Source organism: Choloepus didactylus, chromosome 2, assembly GCF_015220235.1.
Source record: "Choloepus didactylus isolate mChoDid1 chromosome 2, mChoDid1.pri, whole genome shotgun sequence".
Lineage (NCBI taxonomy): Eukaryota > Metazoa > Chordata > Mammalia > Pilosa > Megalonychidae > Choloepus > Choloepus didactylus.
The window spans coordinates 110,305,928-110,323,820 of record NC_051308.1 but is presented as its reverse complement, the minus strand read 5'-3'; the positions used below and the strand labels follow the sequence as shown (position 1 = coordinate 110,323,820).

The 17,893-nt window shown below is 57.0% G+C and overlaps 2 protein-coding genes and 1 long non-coding RNA gene across 9 annotated transcripts; 1 reads left to right on the top strand and 2 right to left on the bottom strand.

The window, feature by feature from the left end:
* Positions 1-219: 219 nt before the first annotated feature.
* Positions 220-4,446, bottom strand: MUC1 (mucin 1, cell surface associated). Of its 2 annotated transcripts, none has more exons than XM_037825819.1 (7): positions 4,329-4,446; positions 2,553-3,841; positions 2,405-2,460; positions 2,127-2,260; positions 1,858-1,979; positions 1,626-1,775; positions 220-580 (listed from the first exon to the last, which is right to left on the bottom strand). In XM_037825819.1, exons 1-7 carry the CDS (start codon positions 4,384-4,386, stop codon positions 512-514), a joined length of 1,878 nt encoding a protein of 625 aa, XP_037681747.1. In that variant the 5' UTR covers positions 4,387-4,446; the 3' UTR covers positions 220-511. The 2 variants fall into 2 exon arrangements, with proteins under 2 accessions (XP_037681747.1, XP_037681748.1); XM_037825820.1 differs by having other exon boundaries at positions 1,858-1,947.
* A 2,111-nt stretch (positions 4,447-6,557) lies between these two features.
* On the top strand, positions 6,558-10,017 carry LOC119526592. Its single transcript, XR_005215215.1, has 2 exons — positions 6,558-6,657; positions 9,716-10,017. It is a non-coding gene; the product is annotated as an uncharacterized LOC119526592 (long non-coding RNA).
* Positions 6,876-17,868, bottom strand: THBS3 (thrombospondin 3). Of its 6 annotated transcripts, XM_037825809.1 has the most exons (23): positions 16,986-17,064; positions 15,717-15,923; positions 14,931-15,187; positions 14,724-14,826; positions 13,900-13,926; positions 13,605-13,687; positions 13,463-13,514; positions 13,202-13,350; positions 12,672-12,812; positions 12,355-12,432; positions 11,840-11,992; positions 11,534-11,644; positions 11,325-11,432; positions 10,876-11,035; positions 10,421-10,539; positions 10,236-10,288; positions 9,783-9,976; positions 9,426-9,604; positions 9,266-9,314; positions 8,842-9,038; positions 8,463-8,635; positions 7,278-7,417; positions 6,876-7,190 (listed from the first exon to the last, which is right to left on the bottom strand). In XM_037825809.1, the coding sequence occupies exons 1-23, from the start codon at positions 17,062-17,064 to the stop codon at positions 7,132-7,134; spliced, it is 2,871 nt and encodes a 956-aa protein (XP_037681737.1). In that variant the 3' UTR covers positions 6,876-7,131. The 6 variants fall into 6 exon arrangements, with proteins under 6 accessions (XP_037681737.1, XP_037681736.1, XP_037681741.1 ...); XM_037825808.1 differs by having other exon boundaries at positions 9,266-9,604; positions 16,986-17,868; XM_037825811.1 differs by lacking the exon at positions 6,876-7,190 and adding an exon at positions 7,514-7,518 and having other exon boundaries at positions 7,284-7,417; positions 9,266-9,604.
* Positions 17,869-17,893: the final 25 nt, after the last annotated feature.

The following is a 17,893-nucleotide window of genomic DNA, read 5'->3' as shown; positions in this document are numbered from 1 at the left end:
AAATGAGGTTGCTCTCTCTTTGCCTCCTTTCCTCCCCATCTCCTTCCCCAAGGCCCAAGGCCCTTTCCAGGACACACACACACACACACACACACACACACACACACACACACACGTCTGCACACAGGACACACACACTTGTGCACACAGAACACACACACACACACACACCTCCGCGCGCGCACGGTGACCACCACTCCTATCTACAGGGCACAGATGAAGGATCAGAAGCTGGCCAGCAGGAGGCCCAAGTTTTATTCGCCACGTTCAGGTTCCCACACCCATCTCTGGGGTTTTCTGGGCAGGCCCTCCTGGAAGCCACCCCTGTGGCACCACCACGGCCCCAGGCCTGTCCCCCAGCCTCAGGGATGGGCTTCACTGGGCTGCGGTGGGTGAGGGGACTTGGCGGGGCCTCTGAGCAAAACTGTGAGCAGCCTGCCCGAACTCCCCGCTCACCAGCCTGGAACCTGCGGGAGAACTGGCACCAGCTGGCCGCTCAGCAAACGTGCCCCTACAAGTTGGCAGACGTGGCTGCTGGGTTCGTGTAGGAGAGGCTGCTGTCACCGTTGCCCGCAGAGACCTGGATCGGGGGAGAAGGGAACCAGGATGGGGTGCAGAGCGGGTCTCCTGGGACAAGGCCGCCTCTCCAGTGCCCCTGGGCGGCACTCCAGGCTGGGATAACAGGGCCCAAGGCCTGGCCAGCCCCCAAAGGGTTACTTGGGAGAGCGCACCTGCCAGCCCCCACCAGCAGCCAGGTGACTGTAAACAGGGCCGCTCCTCCCTCTGCTCCCCCCGACTCCCTCCCCTGGGCTCTCATCAGCCCCCTTTGCCCTCTCCTCCTGCCCCTTTCTCTCTTCATTCTTTGCTCCCTGAGGGGTATGTGTGTGTGTGTGTGTGTGTGTGTGCGCGCGCGCGCGCCTGTGCGTAAAACTGGGAGAGCAAGGGCCCCAGGGGGAGGAAAAATCGGAGCAAGAAAAGGAACCATCTCCCCTCCCCCACTCGGAGTGGTGTTCCAGCCCCAGGAGGCCGCAGTAATTATTTACTAGGTCCTGTAGGGAAAGGCCAGGAGAGAAAAGAGGGAGGGGTCCTTGCGTCCCCCCGAGGCTCCCAAGAACCTCACCAGCCACCAGGCTCCCCTGACTTGGTGAGACTTCCCCCTCTGCCACATCGAAACAACTGTAGGCACCCCACCCCAGCCCCCCTCAGTCTCCCCTCCACTCTTAGGAGCGGGGCGGGGGGGGGGGCATGGGTGCTCACTCCTTGTGACCAACGTGGGGAAGGGCTCTCCTGGGCACTGTGCCCCACCCATTTTGCCTCTGGGCATCCTAGGGAGCACCAGTCGTGGCGCCAACTCAGCGGGGCTGTAAATGTGGCCAGGCAGTGCTCTTTTGGGAATGGTGGCAGTGAAGGCATTCCTTCTAGAGGACCCTTTTCTCCCGTGGTCTCCCCTCCAGCATTTCCCCCAGAACTCTTCTGACCGCCACTGCTCCTTGCCAGGCCCTTCACTGCTTACATCAGGCCACCTTTCACCTCTTCCAAGCTCTTTGGGTTTTCCAAGGACCCCTACCGAATCCCCACCCAGCCATCCCTCCCTGTCTCCCCCAGCCTGTGGGGCCCATCCTCACCTCCTCATAGGGACTACGTTTGGTACTGCCAGGAGGCACATAGCGCCCGTGGGTGTGGTAGGTGGGATACTCGCTCATAGGATGGTAGGCATCGCGGGTTGGAAAGATGTCCAGCTGCCCACAGTTCTTTTGGCGGCACTGATACACAGCCTGGGGAAATAGAAGGTTATGGGGGCCGTGGGTTTCCTTCCGGCAGGGGGATTCGGATCAGGGCCAGAGACTGAGCACTCACCAGAGCAATGAGATAAACGATGGCAGCTGCAACCAGAACACAGACCAGCACCAGCAGGGCAATGCCCCAGCCTGGTACCCCAGACCCAGACTGGGCAGGGGAAGAAAAAGACACCGCATTCACTAGAAGAAAAAGCAGTGGTCAAGGCTGTCTCCCAAAGGAGGTAACCCTTCCTCCTACCAGCACAGAGGGAAAAGTGGGAACCCAGATGCTAGAGAGAGCGGGACCCCTAGCATGGCATTGGTCCGCAGCTGGGGAAGTGGCCTCACCACTGACTCTTGAGAGCAACAGGTTATATCTGGCTGCCTCTGTTTCAGAATTAACAAACTGTGTCCTCACGTCTTCGGCACTGGTGGTACCATCTCGGAAAGCCAGGTTCGAATCCACCACCACAGAACCTGGCCTGGTAACAAGGAAATGAGTAACTCAGCTAGGATCCCAGCTTCTGGCTCAGCACTTCCTCCCAACCACGAGTGCACCGGCCCTTCCGTGGTTATGCCAACATCCACCCGCCTCCTCCCACAGAATCCACTGCTCAGAACTGTACCTGAATGTGATGCCACTGACACCCAGAAAATCCTCTTGTTTATAAATCTGCAGAAACTGAGGTGAGAGGAAAAGGACTCAGGCTTTATGCCAAGAATACTGGCTGCTTCAAGGGGAGCATAATGAAGGAAAGGCACATAGATACCCACCAATTCAGAAATGTTTCTATTCAGCTCTCGGTAGTAGTTGGTGCTGGAATCTTCCAGGGAGGAGTTGAAATGGAGGTTCAAAATGTAAAAAGAGAGGAAGAAGATGGAGACTCCTCTGGAAAACTGGGGAGTAGTACTGTGAATAGAGGAGGTGGGAGATACTCTGCTATGGTTAGTGCTGGTGGCAATAGTTCCAGTACTGTGGCTGGCAGGGGTGGTGGGAGCATCGGAGTGGTGACTAGAAGCTGAGGATGAAGTACTCTCGCTGACTGGGGTTGTGGTAGCCTTTGTAGAGCCATTGTGAACTGCGGTGGGGGCTGAGCTTGAGCCAGGGTTGGTAGCCACGGTTGAGGTAGCATTGTAGCCTGGAGTGGTGGGCGAGCCTGAGCCAGGGCTGGCAGCTGGGCTGGAGTTGACATGGTGGGCTCTAGTGGTCAAGTTTGAGCCTGGGCCAGCATCCAGGGTGGAGCTGACATGATGGGCTGGAGTAGTCACGTTTGAGCCTGGGCTGGCAGCTGGGGTGGAGCTGACATGCTGCGCTGGAGTGGTCGAGTTTGAGCTTGGGCCTGGGCTGACAGCCAGGTTGGAGCTGACATAGTGGGCTAGAGTGGTCACGTTTGAGCCTGGGCTGGCAGCCGGGGTAGAGTTGACATGGTACGCTGGAGTGGTCAAGTTTGAGCTTGGGCCTGGGCTGACAGCTGGGTTGGAGCTGACGTAGTGGGCTAGAGTGGTCATGTTTGAGCCTGAGCCGGCAGCCGGGGTGGAGCTGACATGGTGGGCTGGAGTGGTCGCGTTTGAGCTTGAGCCTGGGCTAGCAGCCGGGGTGGAGTTGACATGGTGCCCTGGAGTGGTCATGTTTGAGCCTGGGCCGGCAGCAGGGGTGGAGCTGACATAGTGGGCTGGAGTGGTCGCGTTTGAGCCTGGGCTGGCAGCCAGGGTGGAGCTGACATGGTACGCTGGAGTGGTCGAGTTTGAGCCTGGGCTTGAGCTGACAGCTGGGTTGGAACTGACACGGTAGGTTGGAGTGGTGATGTTTGAGCCTGGGCCTGGGCCGGTGACCGGAGTAGAGCTGACATGGTGGGCTGGAGTAGTCGAGTTTGAGCCTGCTCCTGAGCTGTCAGCTGGGTTGGAGCTGACATGGTGGGCTGGAGTGGAAGCCAAGGTAGAGTCAGGGCTGGAGGTCTGGAATAAGCTGCTTTGGGTCATGATTGTAGTTGTATCTCCTCTGTGGCTGTGGATTGTGTTGCCAGTGGTTTTATCAACCATTTCAGAGGTTTGTGTGGTAGCCGCTGTAAGAAGTTGAGGTCACACGGTCAGGGTTGGGATTGGAGGACAAATCTGAACAAGAAAAAAATACAACCTCTGGCAAACCAGAGAAATAATGCCAAGGATTTGGGGAGTGCGCCATGGGCCAAGCAACATCACACAGCCCCTGGGTGTGTCCCCATCTGTCTTCCTTTTTAGCAGCCTCCCTCTCTCTTCCCATCCCCCTCTGCTCCTGGTTTGTCCATTATTCCACTCCCATGACTTACCTTTCCTGACTCCCCCCACCAGGTTTGTCTGGTGGACATTCACCTACCCCTGACACCCACTCTTCTGGGGAGCCATCTCTTCTCAGCCTATCCTCAGCCTCTCCCCTCCATTCTGGCACAGACTGGGCCACCCCTTCTGCAACTCCTTCCTCTGGTCATGCCATCTGCCAGCAAGCAAAACCCACAAAGGCCGGGAAGATGGCATGAGAAGGGCAGCCCCCCCCCCCCACCTTGTGCCCCTCACCTGTAAGCTCTAGGAGTAGCAGCAGGAGGAAGAAAAGGGACTGGATGCCTGGTGTCATGGTGGAAATGAACTGGGTGGGGAGGGGGCAGAATAGACTCAGGCAGGTGCTGCGTGTGAGGTGGAGCGGCACAGGCGCCTGCTGCTTTATACCGGTCCCCCCCCACCCCGCCCCACACTAGGCCCAGCCGGAGCAGGTGACAGGTGACAAAACCCTGCCCCCGCCTCCTTTCCCTACCTCCTACCTCTTCCTCCTCCTCCCCAACCATTCTTGACCCTTTAGTTACATGGGCTGCAATCACTCAACTCTCTGACAACCTGTTTGTTCTGCAACTGGCCTCCCCCTTTAGCCAACCACTCGCTGGCTCCTGGAGTGTGTGCGTGTGGGGGGGAGGGGTACTGGTCCCCTTGGCTCTAGTTTTGGCCCCAGGGCAACAGCTAGGGTGACAGAGATCAGAAAAAGTGTGCTAGGTCAAGTCCTGGAATTCAAGATCTGAAAGTCCCCCTCCCCAAGTTCCCTATCTCACTTACCCACTCTCACTGGGGACTGAGAAGAAATGAAAGGACTTAATAATGAGTGGACTAGGTCCTAGTTTTGGACTCCCTCCCCCTACCGTTTCCCGGAATAGCCCCACCCTTCTAACTGCTCCCTGCCCCCAGTCTTTACGCAGGTCTACCCCGAAACCCAGAGTTCCCGCCCCGCCAGAATTTAAGCAGCCTGGGTTCCCTTTTGGCTTTAGTTTCAAGAAGGGGGCGGGAGGGGGTAGGGGAGAGGTGGGAGAAATTTCCACTTAAAGAAGGAGGAAACCTGGGCTCCACGGAACCCTAGGGTCCTTCCTTCTCTACCTTGGAGCAGCGTCCGGCCTAGCTCTCCTGCCCTCTAGTGGTCACCTGGACCCTGGCGGGTCAGGCCTGGGCGAGCTGGGGGGCTGCCGCGTCCAGGGGAAGAGGAGGTTAGGCGGCCCTGCCTGAGTGGGGCAGAGAGAACCTGGGGAAGGCAGGGCCCTGGTGAGAAGGGTCAAAGGCTTTGGGCAGTAAAGGGGAAGAATGCACTGTAAGGTGGAGGGGATGGGAGCTTTAGGAGGGACACTCTGGGGAGCGTGGGGGTTGGTATCTGGAGAAAATGGCAATATAGTGTGTGTGGAGGGCGGGGGTTGGTCCTGAGGTATGTGGAAAGGGTGCTGAGGTATGTGGGAGGGGAAACGGGACAGGTGTACTGGGGGAGCTACGTGTTTCGGAGGCAGAGAGTGGGTGAGGCGACAGAATGGTAAATGGGGAGTATTTGGGGGGACAGAACCATCCCTTGGGAAGCAGCTTGGTATCTGGGGAAGGTAGACACTTATGGGGGCGGGGTGTAAAACCGTATGCGAGGATGCTTAATTTAGGAGAACCTAAAGGTAGTTTGAAGCGCAGAAATAACTGGGGGGCAGGTAGTATTTGGGTCCATAATGGCACGTGGAGTTTGGGGTATCAGGCCCCGTCCGGTGGTCCCTGGTTGCGGTCCAGACCGACGGAAAGTTACGTCTGTATTACGAAAATAATTCTTAGCCCCAACCATTACAGATGAAAAAATAACACTTTAAAAAACACTTCGGTGAGGCGCGGTATTGGAGGAATACCCCATCAGGTGGCAAGCGACCACCGCTCCCACCCACGCGCTGCCCAGCCTCGTTCGCGCCGCTTTTTGGGGCGGTCTGAGCCGCCGACAGGCGCGAGTCGGGTGGAGGAGGCGCCTTACGTCAGCGCACCCGGGCCAGGAAGGCGGGGACACCTCCCCTTCCCCGAAACCCCCGCCCCCCCGACAGGCCCGAGAAAGCACGCGGATCTAGGTGGGCGGCCCCAAACCCCAACCCCCGGCGTTGCCAGGGTGCAGCCATTCAGTCCGGTTGCTGGGACACGCGTCACCATGGCGACGGCCCTGCGCCGCGCAGTCTGAGTATTTAAAGAACAAGCGCGCGGAACGCCCGGGCGTCAGAAAGCGGCCTTCCGGGATACCGCGGTCTCCTCTTCTCCCTTCACATTCCCTTTCATCCCACTCCGAGTGCCAAGTCTCTCTGACCTCCACGGCGAATCTAGCTCCCCGGCGCGCCCCTGGTTCCCAGGCCGGTCCGGTTTCAGATGGGATCCCGGGATCTCGGGCCCCGGGCGGGCGGGAGGGACGGGACGCGGTGCAGTGTTGTTCTTTCCCCCGCCAATATTGCACTCGTCCCGGCCTCCGGCCCCCCCGACCCCCCGGCCTCCCCCTCCCCCCCGAGCGGGGCAACCCCCGCCCTCCTGGCTCTCGACCCCGGCTGATGTAAGACAGACTGGAGTGTCACCGCTGCCACCGTGAGTAAGTGAGGCTGGGAGGACTTTAGCCGTCCTCGGACCAGCACCCCATCTTTCACCTAACCCCATCAGGTGCCTTCCCCTCCCGAGCCCCAAAGTCAGCCAAACATACCCTAGATCTCTAACTTCCATCCTACTAGCCTTCCTCCCTTACCCCCGTCAGTTTCCTTCCTGTTCCCCCTACTATCCCTGCAAATCCCTAAAATAAGAAATTGCACTAGGTTAGAAAACAACGGGAACTTTATGGCAGTGTGCAGTTATCTTTCCTGGGGTCAGTGCCTGAGAAATACCCCTTGAAAGCAACTTCCCATCCCCTGAACAATGGGGTCACCACCCCTCTGGGGCTGAACTTTCAGTTGGTGTCAGAGGAGGATCTGTGTTTGGCCGAGGGTCTGTAGATTAGACCCCAGGGTCTCCTGGATGGACCCCAAAGGCCAAAGGGTCTAAAATCAGGATTCTGAATCCGGTGGCCACCTCCTCACACCCTTCCCTGGAGCAGCTGCCTCCGGAATGGCTCAAAGTCCTCGGGCACTGTGTCTGAGGAAGGGGAAATGAGTGAGGTCAACAGACCAGGCTCTCCCACAGGGCATGAGGGGTCAGATTGATCTCGGTCTAGAGCCTCACCATTGCATCGATACTGGAGATTGGACCAAATGATGTTTTCTTGGGAGAAGCAGAATACACCAAGACGCCCCCCTCGCATGGATGTGTCAATGATCACCCCAGAATCCGCCACTAGTTGGGGACCCTCATAGAGCTTCACCCTGTCCAGGATAGGGGTGTCCATTGGTGCTGGGGTGCCAGTGGGCACTGTGCCATCACGCTCAGGCCCTGTTATCCCCAGCCCCTTTAGAGCTCACCAGGCCTGAAAGAGAAGGGAGGGAGGAGGGAAGAGGGAGGGAGAGGGAGGAAGGAAAGGGGAGGGAAGGGGGGAGTGCTTTTCTCAGGCCTGGGGCCCCTGGTTCTTTGTCCAGCCCCCTTTGCATCTCAAAGCACCAGCCACATTCCAATCGAGGATTGGGTTGCCATGACGATGAGTACAATGGGCTGGGGGGTGAAGTCACCAGCTTCCCAGGCTCTAGTCCACCCCCTCTTATCCCCTGCCCTGGCCCCCCACAGCCCCAGGCACCTTAAAGGGGAACCAGCCCCAGTCCCTTGACTCTGGGCTCTTGGCCATAGAAAGTCCAACCTCTAGGTATACCCATTTCCCCTCCCTTCCCTGTCATCCAGCATTTTCCAGTCAGCAGTTCCAGCTACCCACTGACTAGGGGCACTTGTCTGAGAGAAATGCAAAGTTGTAGACAAAATGCTGAACTGAGAGTCCTTAGCTCTGCCACTAAGAGCTGTTGAAGTCTTAGGCCCCTTTCTGGGCCTCTCTTCTGTGAATGGGCTTTCCAGGTCAGGCACTTTAATGAAGCTTGTTCTGGGCTAGACCTGTGAAGGGGATGGATGGAATGCGCCCCTCCACAGATTGGCCTGGGGTTTAGAGACTCGCAGAGAACAGTAAAGGGCATCTAGCCCAACGCCCTCGTTTTCCAGAGGGGAAAATGGGGCACAAAGGAGAAATGACTTGCCCAACTTTGCATACTGGTCCTCTGCAGCACCATAGCCCAGGCTGCCTGATGTTAGGAGGAGAGCAGAGCCAAGGCAGCATGTCTGTGGTGAGAGGGGAGATGGAGAGAAGTGGCCCCAGTTCCAGCCCATGGCACCAAGAATTGAGTAGAGGGGAAGTCACCAATGAGTCCCAGCTAAAGGGGAAGGAAAGGCCAGGCCTGGGGTCCCCCAGGAGGGCTCAGCCCCTTGCCTCACCGAATGTAGCCAACTTGAGGCCGGTGCAGCAGCTGCCAGCGGTAGGAGGTCTTGTCACGCCAGCCCACGTTTCGTGGGTCAGTCCACAGCAGTTGTACCTGATCAGGGGTGTGGCCGGTATGCCACAGGGCATTCCGGAGATGCTCGCCTGGGCCAGTCGTTGATGTCACTGCCTTTTGTGGGGAGGGGGCGATTGACAGAGACAGTTGGTCAACCACAGAGACTGGAGGGGAAACAAGTTGGTAAGTGCAGGTGAGAAAGGGAGTCAAGATGATTGGGAGAAGGCTCGGGAGCCCCCAGGAACTGACCTCCAGGCAACAGGGGAGGTCCTGAGGTTGGGGGAGAGGCTTTGGGGAAGGGTTCTGGGTGGCTGGGAGACCTTGAGCTGCAGTCCAGGCTGGGCAACAGCCCGGAAAGGTGTGGCCTGCCAGTAGGTCTGCTCTGTCTGTTTCCACATGACCACATAGAAGCGGCCGCTGTCCTGGTAGCTGAAGAGAAAGCCTGCATAGTCATCGTCAGTCACCGTATTTACGTGGAAGGTGCCTTCAAAGTCCACACCATTGAAGGCTGTGTACCCTGTTGGGGGGAATAAAGGTTGGGGGCAGCAAGGCTATTGGTGGCAGAGAGAGGAGAACAGGGCCCAGGGTGGGGTGGGAGGTGGGAAGGGATGCCTGCTCTATATGTTGCCAGCTTCTCTCTCCCCTTTACCCATCCTCCTTGTCTGTCTCCATTCCCACCTTCTTCTGCCGCTGTAGGAGTCCTCTGTTTAGAAACTATTGAACTGAGTGTCCCCTCTTACATACCAACTGCCAGGCCGGGGTCACTGTTCATGGTCTGAACGATTTCCATGCCCTGGTGTTGTGTGGTAAAGAAGAAAGCCCTGATCCAGGTGCACCACCCCACCTTGGCCCCACCTGGCAGTCTGGTCTGACAGCACCTGCCCAGCCCCACTGCCCCATGTACCTGGTTGAGCACGACCCAGTTTGGATCAATCTGAGCGTCACCCTCCGGATCCAAGACGACAGTCTGATAGGCTCGAAAGTCTGTGAGGGTTACCTCTGCACTTTCAGGGCACACATCCAAGGGGTCATCTACTGTGTCATTGTCAAAGTCATCCTCACACACATCACCCACGCCGTTGCCTAGGAGGAGGGAGGCTAGGTGCTCAGGGAGGTTCTGGCTACTGCCACCGGCCAGCACCATCACCTCTTGGGCCCTGCATTCCTGACTCCCACCCCTTCCTCACTCCCCAGCAGGCCTGCCGCCTCCCCCTGAGCAAAGCCCACACCAATGCAACCCACTGTGGGACCCCAGCCTTACCATCTGAGTCCTTCTGATTGGGATTGGGCACCAGGCGACAGTTATCAGGACCAGGAGGCACATAATCTGGGACACCATCATTGTCATCATCCCCATCACATTCATCTCCCAGACCGTCATTGTCTGAGTCCAGCTGGGAGCTATTGGGCAGCTGTGGGCAGTTGTCCTTGGTGTCCTGATGCCCATCCCCATCACTGCCCAGAAGAGAAGGCACCCAATAAAGGCTCTCACAGTACCACGGCTTTCTCCTCTCTTCTGTTTAAGGGTATCTTTGGGGTCTACCCTCCATCCAGCCCTGCAGTCAGCCAGAGGAAGTGAAGGTCTAGCAGTAGGAATGGAGACAGACTGGGAATGATTTCCTGCTCAATGGTGGTGGAGAATAAAAGCTAAACCATATAAAGAGTTGAGAATATACTACAGGAAAGTAAAGAAACCCCTTGGCCAAGACCCTACCTGTCTTCATTGGTGTCACAGACATCCCCCACCAGGTCGCTGTCTGCATCTGTCTGAGAGACGGGGGCCTGTTCTCACCATCTCCTCTTCATAACTCTGAACAGGGTCACCTGATCACTTCCCATCCAGAGCCAGGGGCTCCATCCACCAGTACCCCCTGCCCTGCCCTTTCCATTCCCCTGTACCTGGGTGGGATTGCTCATTTCAGGGCAGCTATCGCAGGCATCGCCCACCCCATCCTCATCCCTGTCTGTCTGTAGTGGGTTGGGGACTTTAGGGCAATTGTCCAACCCATTGGGGATGCCTAGAAGACATGGAGATAGCACAAGGTCATCATCAGAACATACCATATTCTCTCTTCTGGGTTGGCCAAAGCCCCAAGCTTTGTCTCCCCACCCAAAGGGCAACTGATCAGGAAATCTGCCTGGACCTTACCTCACCCTCTTGTGCACATCCTGCCTAACCCCATTCTACCTCACATTCCTATTGACATCTGCTGCAGATCTCCTCCCCTCACCCAGGCTGATCTCCTCAAGCAGGGCCCCCATAATTTTCATAGACTTCCTAGCCTCCCTGCTTCATCCCAATCTGGATGCAGTCTGCAGTTCTCCAAGCCACCCCCTCAGCCCCAGGCCAGCACCATCCCCATCCACGTCATTGTCACAGGCGTCCCCTTCCCCGTTGCCATCTGTGTCCTTCTGGTCATTGTTGGGTACGTTGGGGCAGTTGTCACATGCATCACCAAATGAATCTGTATCTGAGTTCTGCTGGTCCTTGTTGGGGAACAGCCGGCAATTGTCCTGGGCAAAGAAGTAAGAAAGGGAAGGGTCAGGCCTCCCGTGAACTGCTGACCACCTGCACCCACCTTGCCCCTTAACCATGACTTTCAGCTGCTTGGCACAGCCCCATCCACCAAGCCTCGATGTAGTCCACCTTGTCCTAGGCACCAGGTTCACGCCTCCCTAATTTTACACTAGTGTCTCCCCTTGGGAGCCAAGGAGAGAAGGGATTACGGGACAAGGCAAAAGAAATACAGTAAGGACAGAAGGAGAGCAAAGGAAACCAAAAGCTGGAAGGGGCAGGAGCCACCTCAACATTCTTGATCCCATCCCCATCGGCATCATCGTCACACTGGTCCCCCACGCCATCATTATCAGCATCTTCCTGTCCAGAGTTGGGTGTCAAAAGGCAGTTGTCCTGAAAGCCAGGGAGAGGGAGAGGATGGATGAGTTCTGGCCTGACTCAGCCTGAGGCTCCTCACCCTGCTCACCCACCCGCCTGCCCCCTGCCCCCTGCACCTGTTTGCAGTGTTTGTTGTTGTCCATGCAGGGCAGTGCCTGGTCTGGATAGCCGTCGATGTCTGTGTCAGGCCCACACACGTTCCCGTTCCCTGCCCAGCCCACGTTGCACTGGGGCAACAAAGAAGGGGTGAGTTAGCAGTCTGGGCTGGCTCCTCACAGCCCATCATTTCTCTTCTTCTCACCAGTTCCTGGACCCAGGCCCACCTCCCTTTCCCATGAAGGTCCCCATCCTAAACATATCCACTAGTCCTCCTCCTTTTCCTAGAAACTCCCTTTTCCTCCCAGTCCCCAGGCCTAGCTCACCGAGCAGGACACTGCACCATTGCGTTCAAAGAGACAGTGAGCATGGACATGGCAGGGGCTGTGGGCTGGGCTGTAGCAGGTCCGGGCTGGGAGGCAGCCCTGGCTCTGGTTGCCCAGGAAACCCAGGCGGCAAGGACCACACTTGAAAGAGCCCTAGGAGTGGGGAAGGAGTGTCAGCCTGCCAGGTGCTCAGGACCACCACCATCTCCACCTGGGTGTACAGAATGGGCACACACAGCTATACACCAAGTGTATCAGTTATCTCCTTTAGATTCTCATGACAGTCCTTAAAGATTTTTTTTTTTTTTTAAGATAGAGAAGCTATCTTAAATAGCTTCAGAGAGGTTAAATAACTTGCTAAAGGTCACAGAGCTAGTAAGAAGCAGAACTGGAATTCCAGACAACATCTGCTATGTGTAGTGCCCTAGGGAAGGAGGAGGGGAAGAAGGACATTTGAAGGGGGTGGTGGTTGCACATTCCCATAGCTCCAGACCTACTCAGGGTATTCAGCTCACCACGGTATTGGTGCAGATGGAGTTAGGGTCACAGCCACCATTGTTACCATCGTTGCATTCATCAATATCGTTGCAGACCTGAAGGGACAGATTTCGGGTGGAACCAGACCTAGGGTGGGTCTCCTCAGCTAGAGGAGAGGGTACTGATGGGCCCTTATCTGTGAACACTGACATTAAGCCCAGACCCAGAGCCAATGCAAAGCCTGCAGATGAGCCAGTGCCTCGCCTCACCCCCACCCCACCCTGATCACAAGAGTCCCATGTCCAATCCAGAAGCCCCTGGCCTCTGCGAGGCCAAGATCCCTATCCGACCTGACCTGTTTGCTGGCCCGGGCGTAGTCGATGCCCACACCAGACACCTGTGTGCCCTTGTACCCTTGTGGACAGGCCTCACAGTGGAAGCCGGGTATAGTGTTGATACAGCTGGAGCCCGGGAAGCAGGGGTCACTGTGAGCACACTGTGGACAGAGAAGGCAGAAATGAGGTGTCCTGGGAAATTCAGGCCCTTGCCTGTAATCACTCCTTCCCCAGACCCACTGCTCCTGGACTCCCATTTTTGCAGCTCTCCCCATCCAACCTCATTGTGCTGATCCTTGCCCCAAGCTTCCCTCTGGGTGCCCCTGCTCCCTCCCCACACCCCTAGCAATCCATCTCGAACTTCCCCTACCACTCCCCCAGCTCCTTCCCCTTATGGCTCTCCAGTCTTTGCCCTGGGCCTTCCCTTCGCAGGTCTTTTCTGATCTCCAGTCTCCTACATTCCAGGTTCCTCTACTTCCCACCAACATCAACCCCACCTTCATGAGCCTCTCCTGATCTTTCACCACCCCAGCTTTCTGCCCTCCCCCACCTCGTTGATGTCGGTGCAGTGGGTGCCGTTGCCCTGCAGGCCAGGGGGGCAGGGCCCACAGCGGTAGCCGGGGTACTCGTACACTTCCATGCAATCCACGCCTCGGAAGCAGGGGTTGGGGCTGCAATGGGAACGCTGCTCATGGAAGCCTGGGGTGGGGGGGAGTAGGCACAGTCACAGCCACCCCAAGGTCACCATTCCAATCACCGGAGGGGGAGCACAGGGATGCCGCCTGGAACCCTCCTCTGCTGTCCCACTCACCGCACACCTGACACTCCATGATGGTGTTTCGAATCAAGGACATTTCCTTCACCTGGTAGACAGAAGGGTTGGGAGGAGTCAGGTCTTGGCATCTGCCACCCCAACCCAGAATCAGTGCCACCCTTCGCTGGCCCACCCAAACCTGATCTCGGATATCATCCCGCAGCTCCACCAGGATCTGGTTGAAGAGGGTGAGTTGGGTGACCAGCGCCTTGGTTTGCTCCCCTGTCAGAGCCCAGGGTGTGGAGAGGCTCAGAACTGGGGAACCAGCCTTGGCCCCTCCTTGGGCAATAAGCCAGCTCTTGCCACGGCTGCCCAAACCCTACCTTTAAACCCACCCCTTCGTGGCTGAAGAGGACTTTGTTTCATGCAGCTGCCAAAGCCTGGAGCCTCCTCACCCCCCGCAAGCCACTCCCATCTCACCGTGGCCTACTTACCTAGGATGGAGTGGAGTGCATTGGTCACTATAAAACAGAAGAAAACACAGGGAGTAGAGGGGTGAAAGGGGGCCAGCTCTTAAGGAGGAAGAAGAAGAGAGGCAGGGATAAAGGGTTGGTACCTCAAAATCAAGATGGGGCATGCGATGGTGGGAGAAGGCAGAGATGACAGGCAGCTGGGTGAGGGGCCCTCTAAGGAAGTTGCTTTTTAAACAATTAAAACCCAAACCCTCCTGGCTCCCAGGCATGGTAGTGGTGGAAGGGCTCTAAGTGAGAGGTGACCCAAAGCAGGGCCAGGGCCCCAGTATATTCCATTCCTTCTCTCACTCCAAAGCCTCCACCCCCAGAGCTCTTCTGTAAAAAATCTGGGAGAAGTGAGAGTTATATTTAGGTAAAAGCTTCAGAACACCCCTAACTCACAGAGAGAAACTGCAGGTAGAGGGTGACAGTTGCCCATGGGAGCTACAAAAGACCTGACACCTGTATTTTAGCCCATCAAGACCAAGCAATCAATGTCCTCACCCCAGTTCAGAGTTCCCCACAGATACAGTTCTCTCTTAAATTGTTTTATTTCGGGGGCCACCCTAGTGGACAGGATGACCTGAGCAGGGAGATTTTTTGACCCACACCTCCTGGGATGGCTGTATTTGAAGATTTCATAGAGTCAGAGGGGAAGGAGAGTTGAGGTAACAGGGTCAGAGACCCCAAGAAAAGGTGAGTAAAAGGAATGGGTGGTAAGGGGGAGGGAAGTCAAGGGGATAGAAGTCACTGAAGACCATAGGACCCAGGCCCAGGATGTCAGCTAACAGAAGTCCCCTTGTTACCTGCACTGTGGATGGACTCATCCCCCTGGAACGGACACTCGCTCAGGGCTCCGACCCGAGCCATGGACCCACCCAGAATCATTTTCATAGATTCCACGAAGCCCTGGGAGGACAGGAGCAGAGTGGGGTGGGAGAACCTACCAGTTTCTCCTCCTACTGGTGCAAATTCTGTTTCCCCAGAAACTCTGTGTCCTCCCTTTTGCTCACCTGCATCCTCAAATAAGCCTTCTGTCCAGTCCTAATCTCCAGCCCATTGACCTCTGCTGGAGGGATGGGGGCCAGTGCAGGGAGGCCAGCATGGTGGTCACCCAGTTTGCAGTCCACATAGAGCTGCAGGGCAGGGCTGGGTTGGGACGGGCCTCGCAGTCGCAAGAGAGCCGTGTGTGTGCGCCCATCAGCCAGGCCTGCTTGCTGTAGGTTCACTGCATGGGTTTTGCCATCCTCCCGCTGGTACCGCACCAGCACTGCCCAGGAGCGGGGGTCAGTATGGGCACTGCCCCCCTACCCCATCTCCTAGCTGAGTCTTGGATCAACTCCTTTCTGGATACCATCCCTTACTCAGCTAGGTATCTTTCAACACCTTGTACATAATAGGTACACAATAAATGTTTTTAAACTTGATTTCGAGACTAGGATTTTCTTATTCTTCAGTGGCATCAGATTGCTGTATCTCTTCCACGGGTGCCAGCTGGTTGTGTACCCACTGAACACCACTGCTGGAGCACAGGGACATGCCTTACCCTCCCTGCAGGTGTTCCCAAGTACAACAGTACATCCCTACAATTACCTGACCTCACTTTGCTTATTGGGCACCTGGCCTCCTGAGGCACCACCCAAGCACCCCATACAAGGTGCCCCTCAGTTCCTGGACAGCCTGATGGAGCCATAGTCCCCAGTGGAGCCCAAGGAGTACATGGAGGGGCCTGGGAGTTAGGGTGGGGGAGAGTGCTAAAAGGGGTCACTGCTGCAGGAAGGGAGATGCCCATCAGTCACCTTTGTTGATCTTGCCCACAACGGAGGCCTCCAGCCATCGCGTGTTGTCTTGGCGAGAGTAGAGGCCAAAGAGGACACCACCCTGCTTGGGGGGCAGGCGGAAGGTGGACAAGAGGTAGATGTCCCCAGCAGTGAGCAGGGCTGTCCGGATCTTCTCTGCCACAGCTACCATCTGCCGGGACTCGCCCACAGTCAGCAGGTCAATCACTGCCCAGGTGGGCGTTTTCAAGGTCAGAGAAAGGGGTCAATGCTAAGGCCTGCCCTCTCCCTCCAGCCTTCAGGGTTGGGTTGGGATGTCCCTCATCATCGCCCCACCCCACCCCAAACTCCCCACCAGGTAGCATTAGTCACCTTCTCTTAACTCTTTTTGGTATCAGAGGACAGAGGCATTGTGCCTTGCCTTCCCTGGTTACTACCTGCTGAGGCTACCACCCTCTGGAGACTGGCAGGCCTGGGGATCACTTGGGAATACAGAAACAGCATTCTCGCAAACTTGAGATGCTCCCACCAGGTGGCGCCAGGGAATCTCTGTGCTGATTCCAAGCAGGAGTGGCACCTGGTGCCCACAGCGCAGAAATGGGAAGGCAGCTTTTCTTTCCACAGCTACATTTGGCTTATTCCACACCCCAGTGCCCCTCCTCCCATCCTGGGGACTCAGCACACTCAGTTAGGGTGAGAACAGCTGCCCACTGAGGGCTCTGGCCCTTCCAAGGGCTGGACTCCTTTCCACGGGAATGTTAGGACCCGGCTCTGCTCCTGCCTCCTGTGTCCTGGCCAGTCTGTGGTTTCTCTTCCAGCCAGTAAGGAATCTGTGTCTGTGTCATCTGCTCCAGCTACCTCTCCCACACCCATGGGCCCATTCCACCACCAGACCTCCGGGAGAGCCGATACCTCTTTATCCCCACCCCCACCTCATCCTTGGGCAGCCAGGAGCCCAGGAGCCCAGGAACCCATGCAGACTGCGCTCCCAGACCCTGGTGTGCCCGCAGATGCTCAGACACCAACTGAGCCAGGCAACCCCAGCATTCAGCTCCTGTGCCCTCGGCCTTGGCCTCAGACCTGACCCTGACCAGCTCCCAACAATCCACCATCTCTGGTGTTCACTTATTCCCATAATTTCATCAACTCTAGGCAGTGTAACTCTCTTCCCTCTGGCTCAGTTTCAGGACTTCCCCTCTCCCCTTGCGGCCACATATTCCCTGCTACCTGCGCTGAAGGCAAATGGGGAGAAGGCAGGAAGGGGGTCTAAGAGGATGAAGACAGGCTTACCCTGCAGGTCCTGACTGGCAGATGCAAAAGAGCAAAGGAGGAGAAGAGCCAGGGCCCCCCGAATTTCCTGCGTCTCCATGCCGCTCAGCCGGCTCACTACCCCTGGCAGCAAACGGCTGGGAGGGGAAAAGGCTAGGCGGAGAGAGCAGGAGCAGGGGGCGGAGGGATGGAGGGGAGAGTTGAAAGGGGGGGGCCAGTAGGCGGGTGAGGGGGGGCTGAAACAAAGAGCTGCCAATCACCCTAGAGGCATCCCCAGCTCCCGGAACCAGGGGCACAGAGCAGGAGACCTAGAGGCCTCCCTGCCTCCTGCCCCTACCTAGTGGTCCTCTCCACTAGGTGCCTCCCCCTCTCCTGGCATCCTCTTGTTGGGGGGCCTTGGCTCTACTGAGATGCTACTACCGAATGCTACTGTTTCTTGAAAGCCACAGCTGGGGAAGGCAGGAACTCCTGGCAAGGGCAGTACCAGACAGTGGGCATTATTCCACAGCTGGCATGAGAAGATGCCAAGGGAGTGGCCAAGATTAGCTTGTTGTAGTGCCCAGGGCATGCCCACATGGCATAAAGTTTGCTACTCTGACAGAGCAAGTCCTCTTTATTGAGGTGGGGTATCCTGACACGTGCCTGTGACTCCATTTTCTCTCATCCCTAAGAAAACTTGAGTCTGGAAGCGTCCGATGGGAACCGGAAAGAGAGTCTAAAACAGTGGTCAGTGAGGTCGAAGTGAAGAAGTCAGGACAGAGGAAAAGGACGTCAGGAATTGGAGAAGACCAGGGGAGAGGCCACAGGCCACCGCCGAGACCCGGGAACACAGTGGGTACCGGGGGGGTGGGCCATGACCCGGATGAAGCGGAGGGGCGCCTCGGTTCCGGTCACCAAGGCAACAGCCCACGAGCCCCCACCTCCCCTCT

Bases quoted from the DNA above. Each gene is read 5' to 3' on its own strand.
- MUC1 (XM_037825819.1), bottom strand. From the start codon at position 4,386: ATGACACCAGGCATCCAGTCCCTTTTCTTCCTCCTGCTGCTACTCCTA. The intron at 3,842-4,328 runs GTGAGGGGCACA...AACTTCTTACAG, and splicing joins GCTACTCCTAGAGCTTACAG to CGGCTACCACACAAACCTCT. The intron at 581-1,625 runs GTGAGGATGGGC...CCCCCGATCCAG, and splicing joins AACGTAGTCCCTATGAGGAG to GTCTCTGCGGGCAACGGTGA.
- THBS3 (XM_037825808.1), bottom strand. From the start codon at position 17,064: ATGGAGACGCAGGAAATTCGGGGGGCCCTGGCTCTTCTCCTCCTTTGC. The intron at 15,188-15,716 runs GTGACTGATGGG...GCTCCTGGGCAG, and splicing joins TGTGGGCAAGATCAACAAAG to TGCTGGTGCGGTACCAGCGG. The intron at 7,418-8,462 runs GTGAGGCAAGGG...TATCCTGGACAG, and splicing joins CCTCAAGTTGGCTACATTCG to GGTGAAGCTCTATGAGGGTC.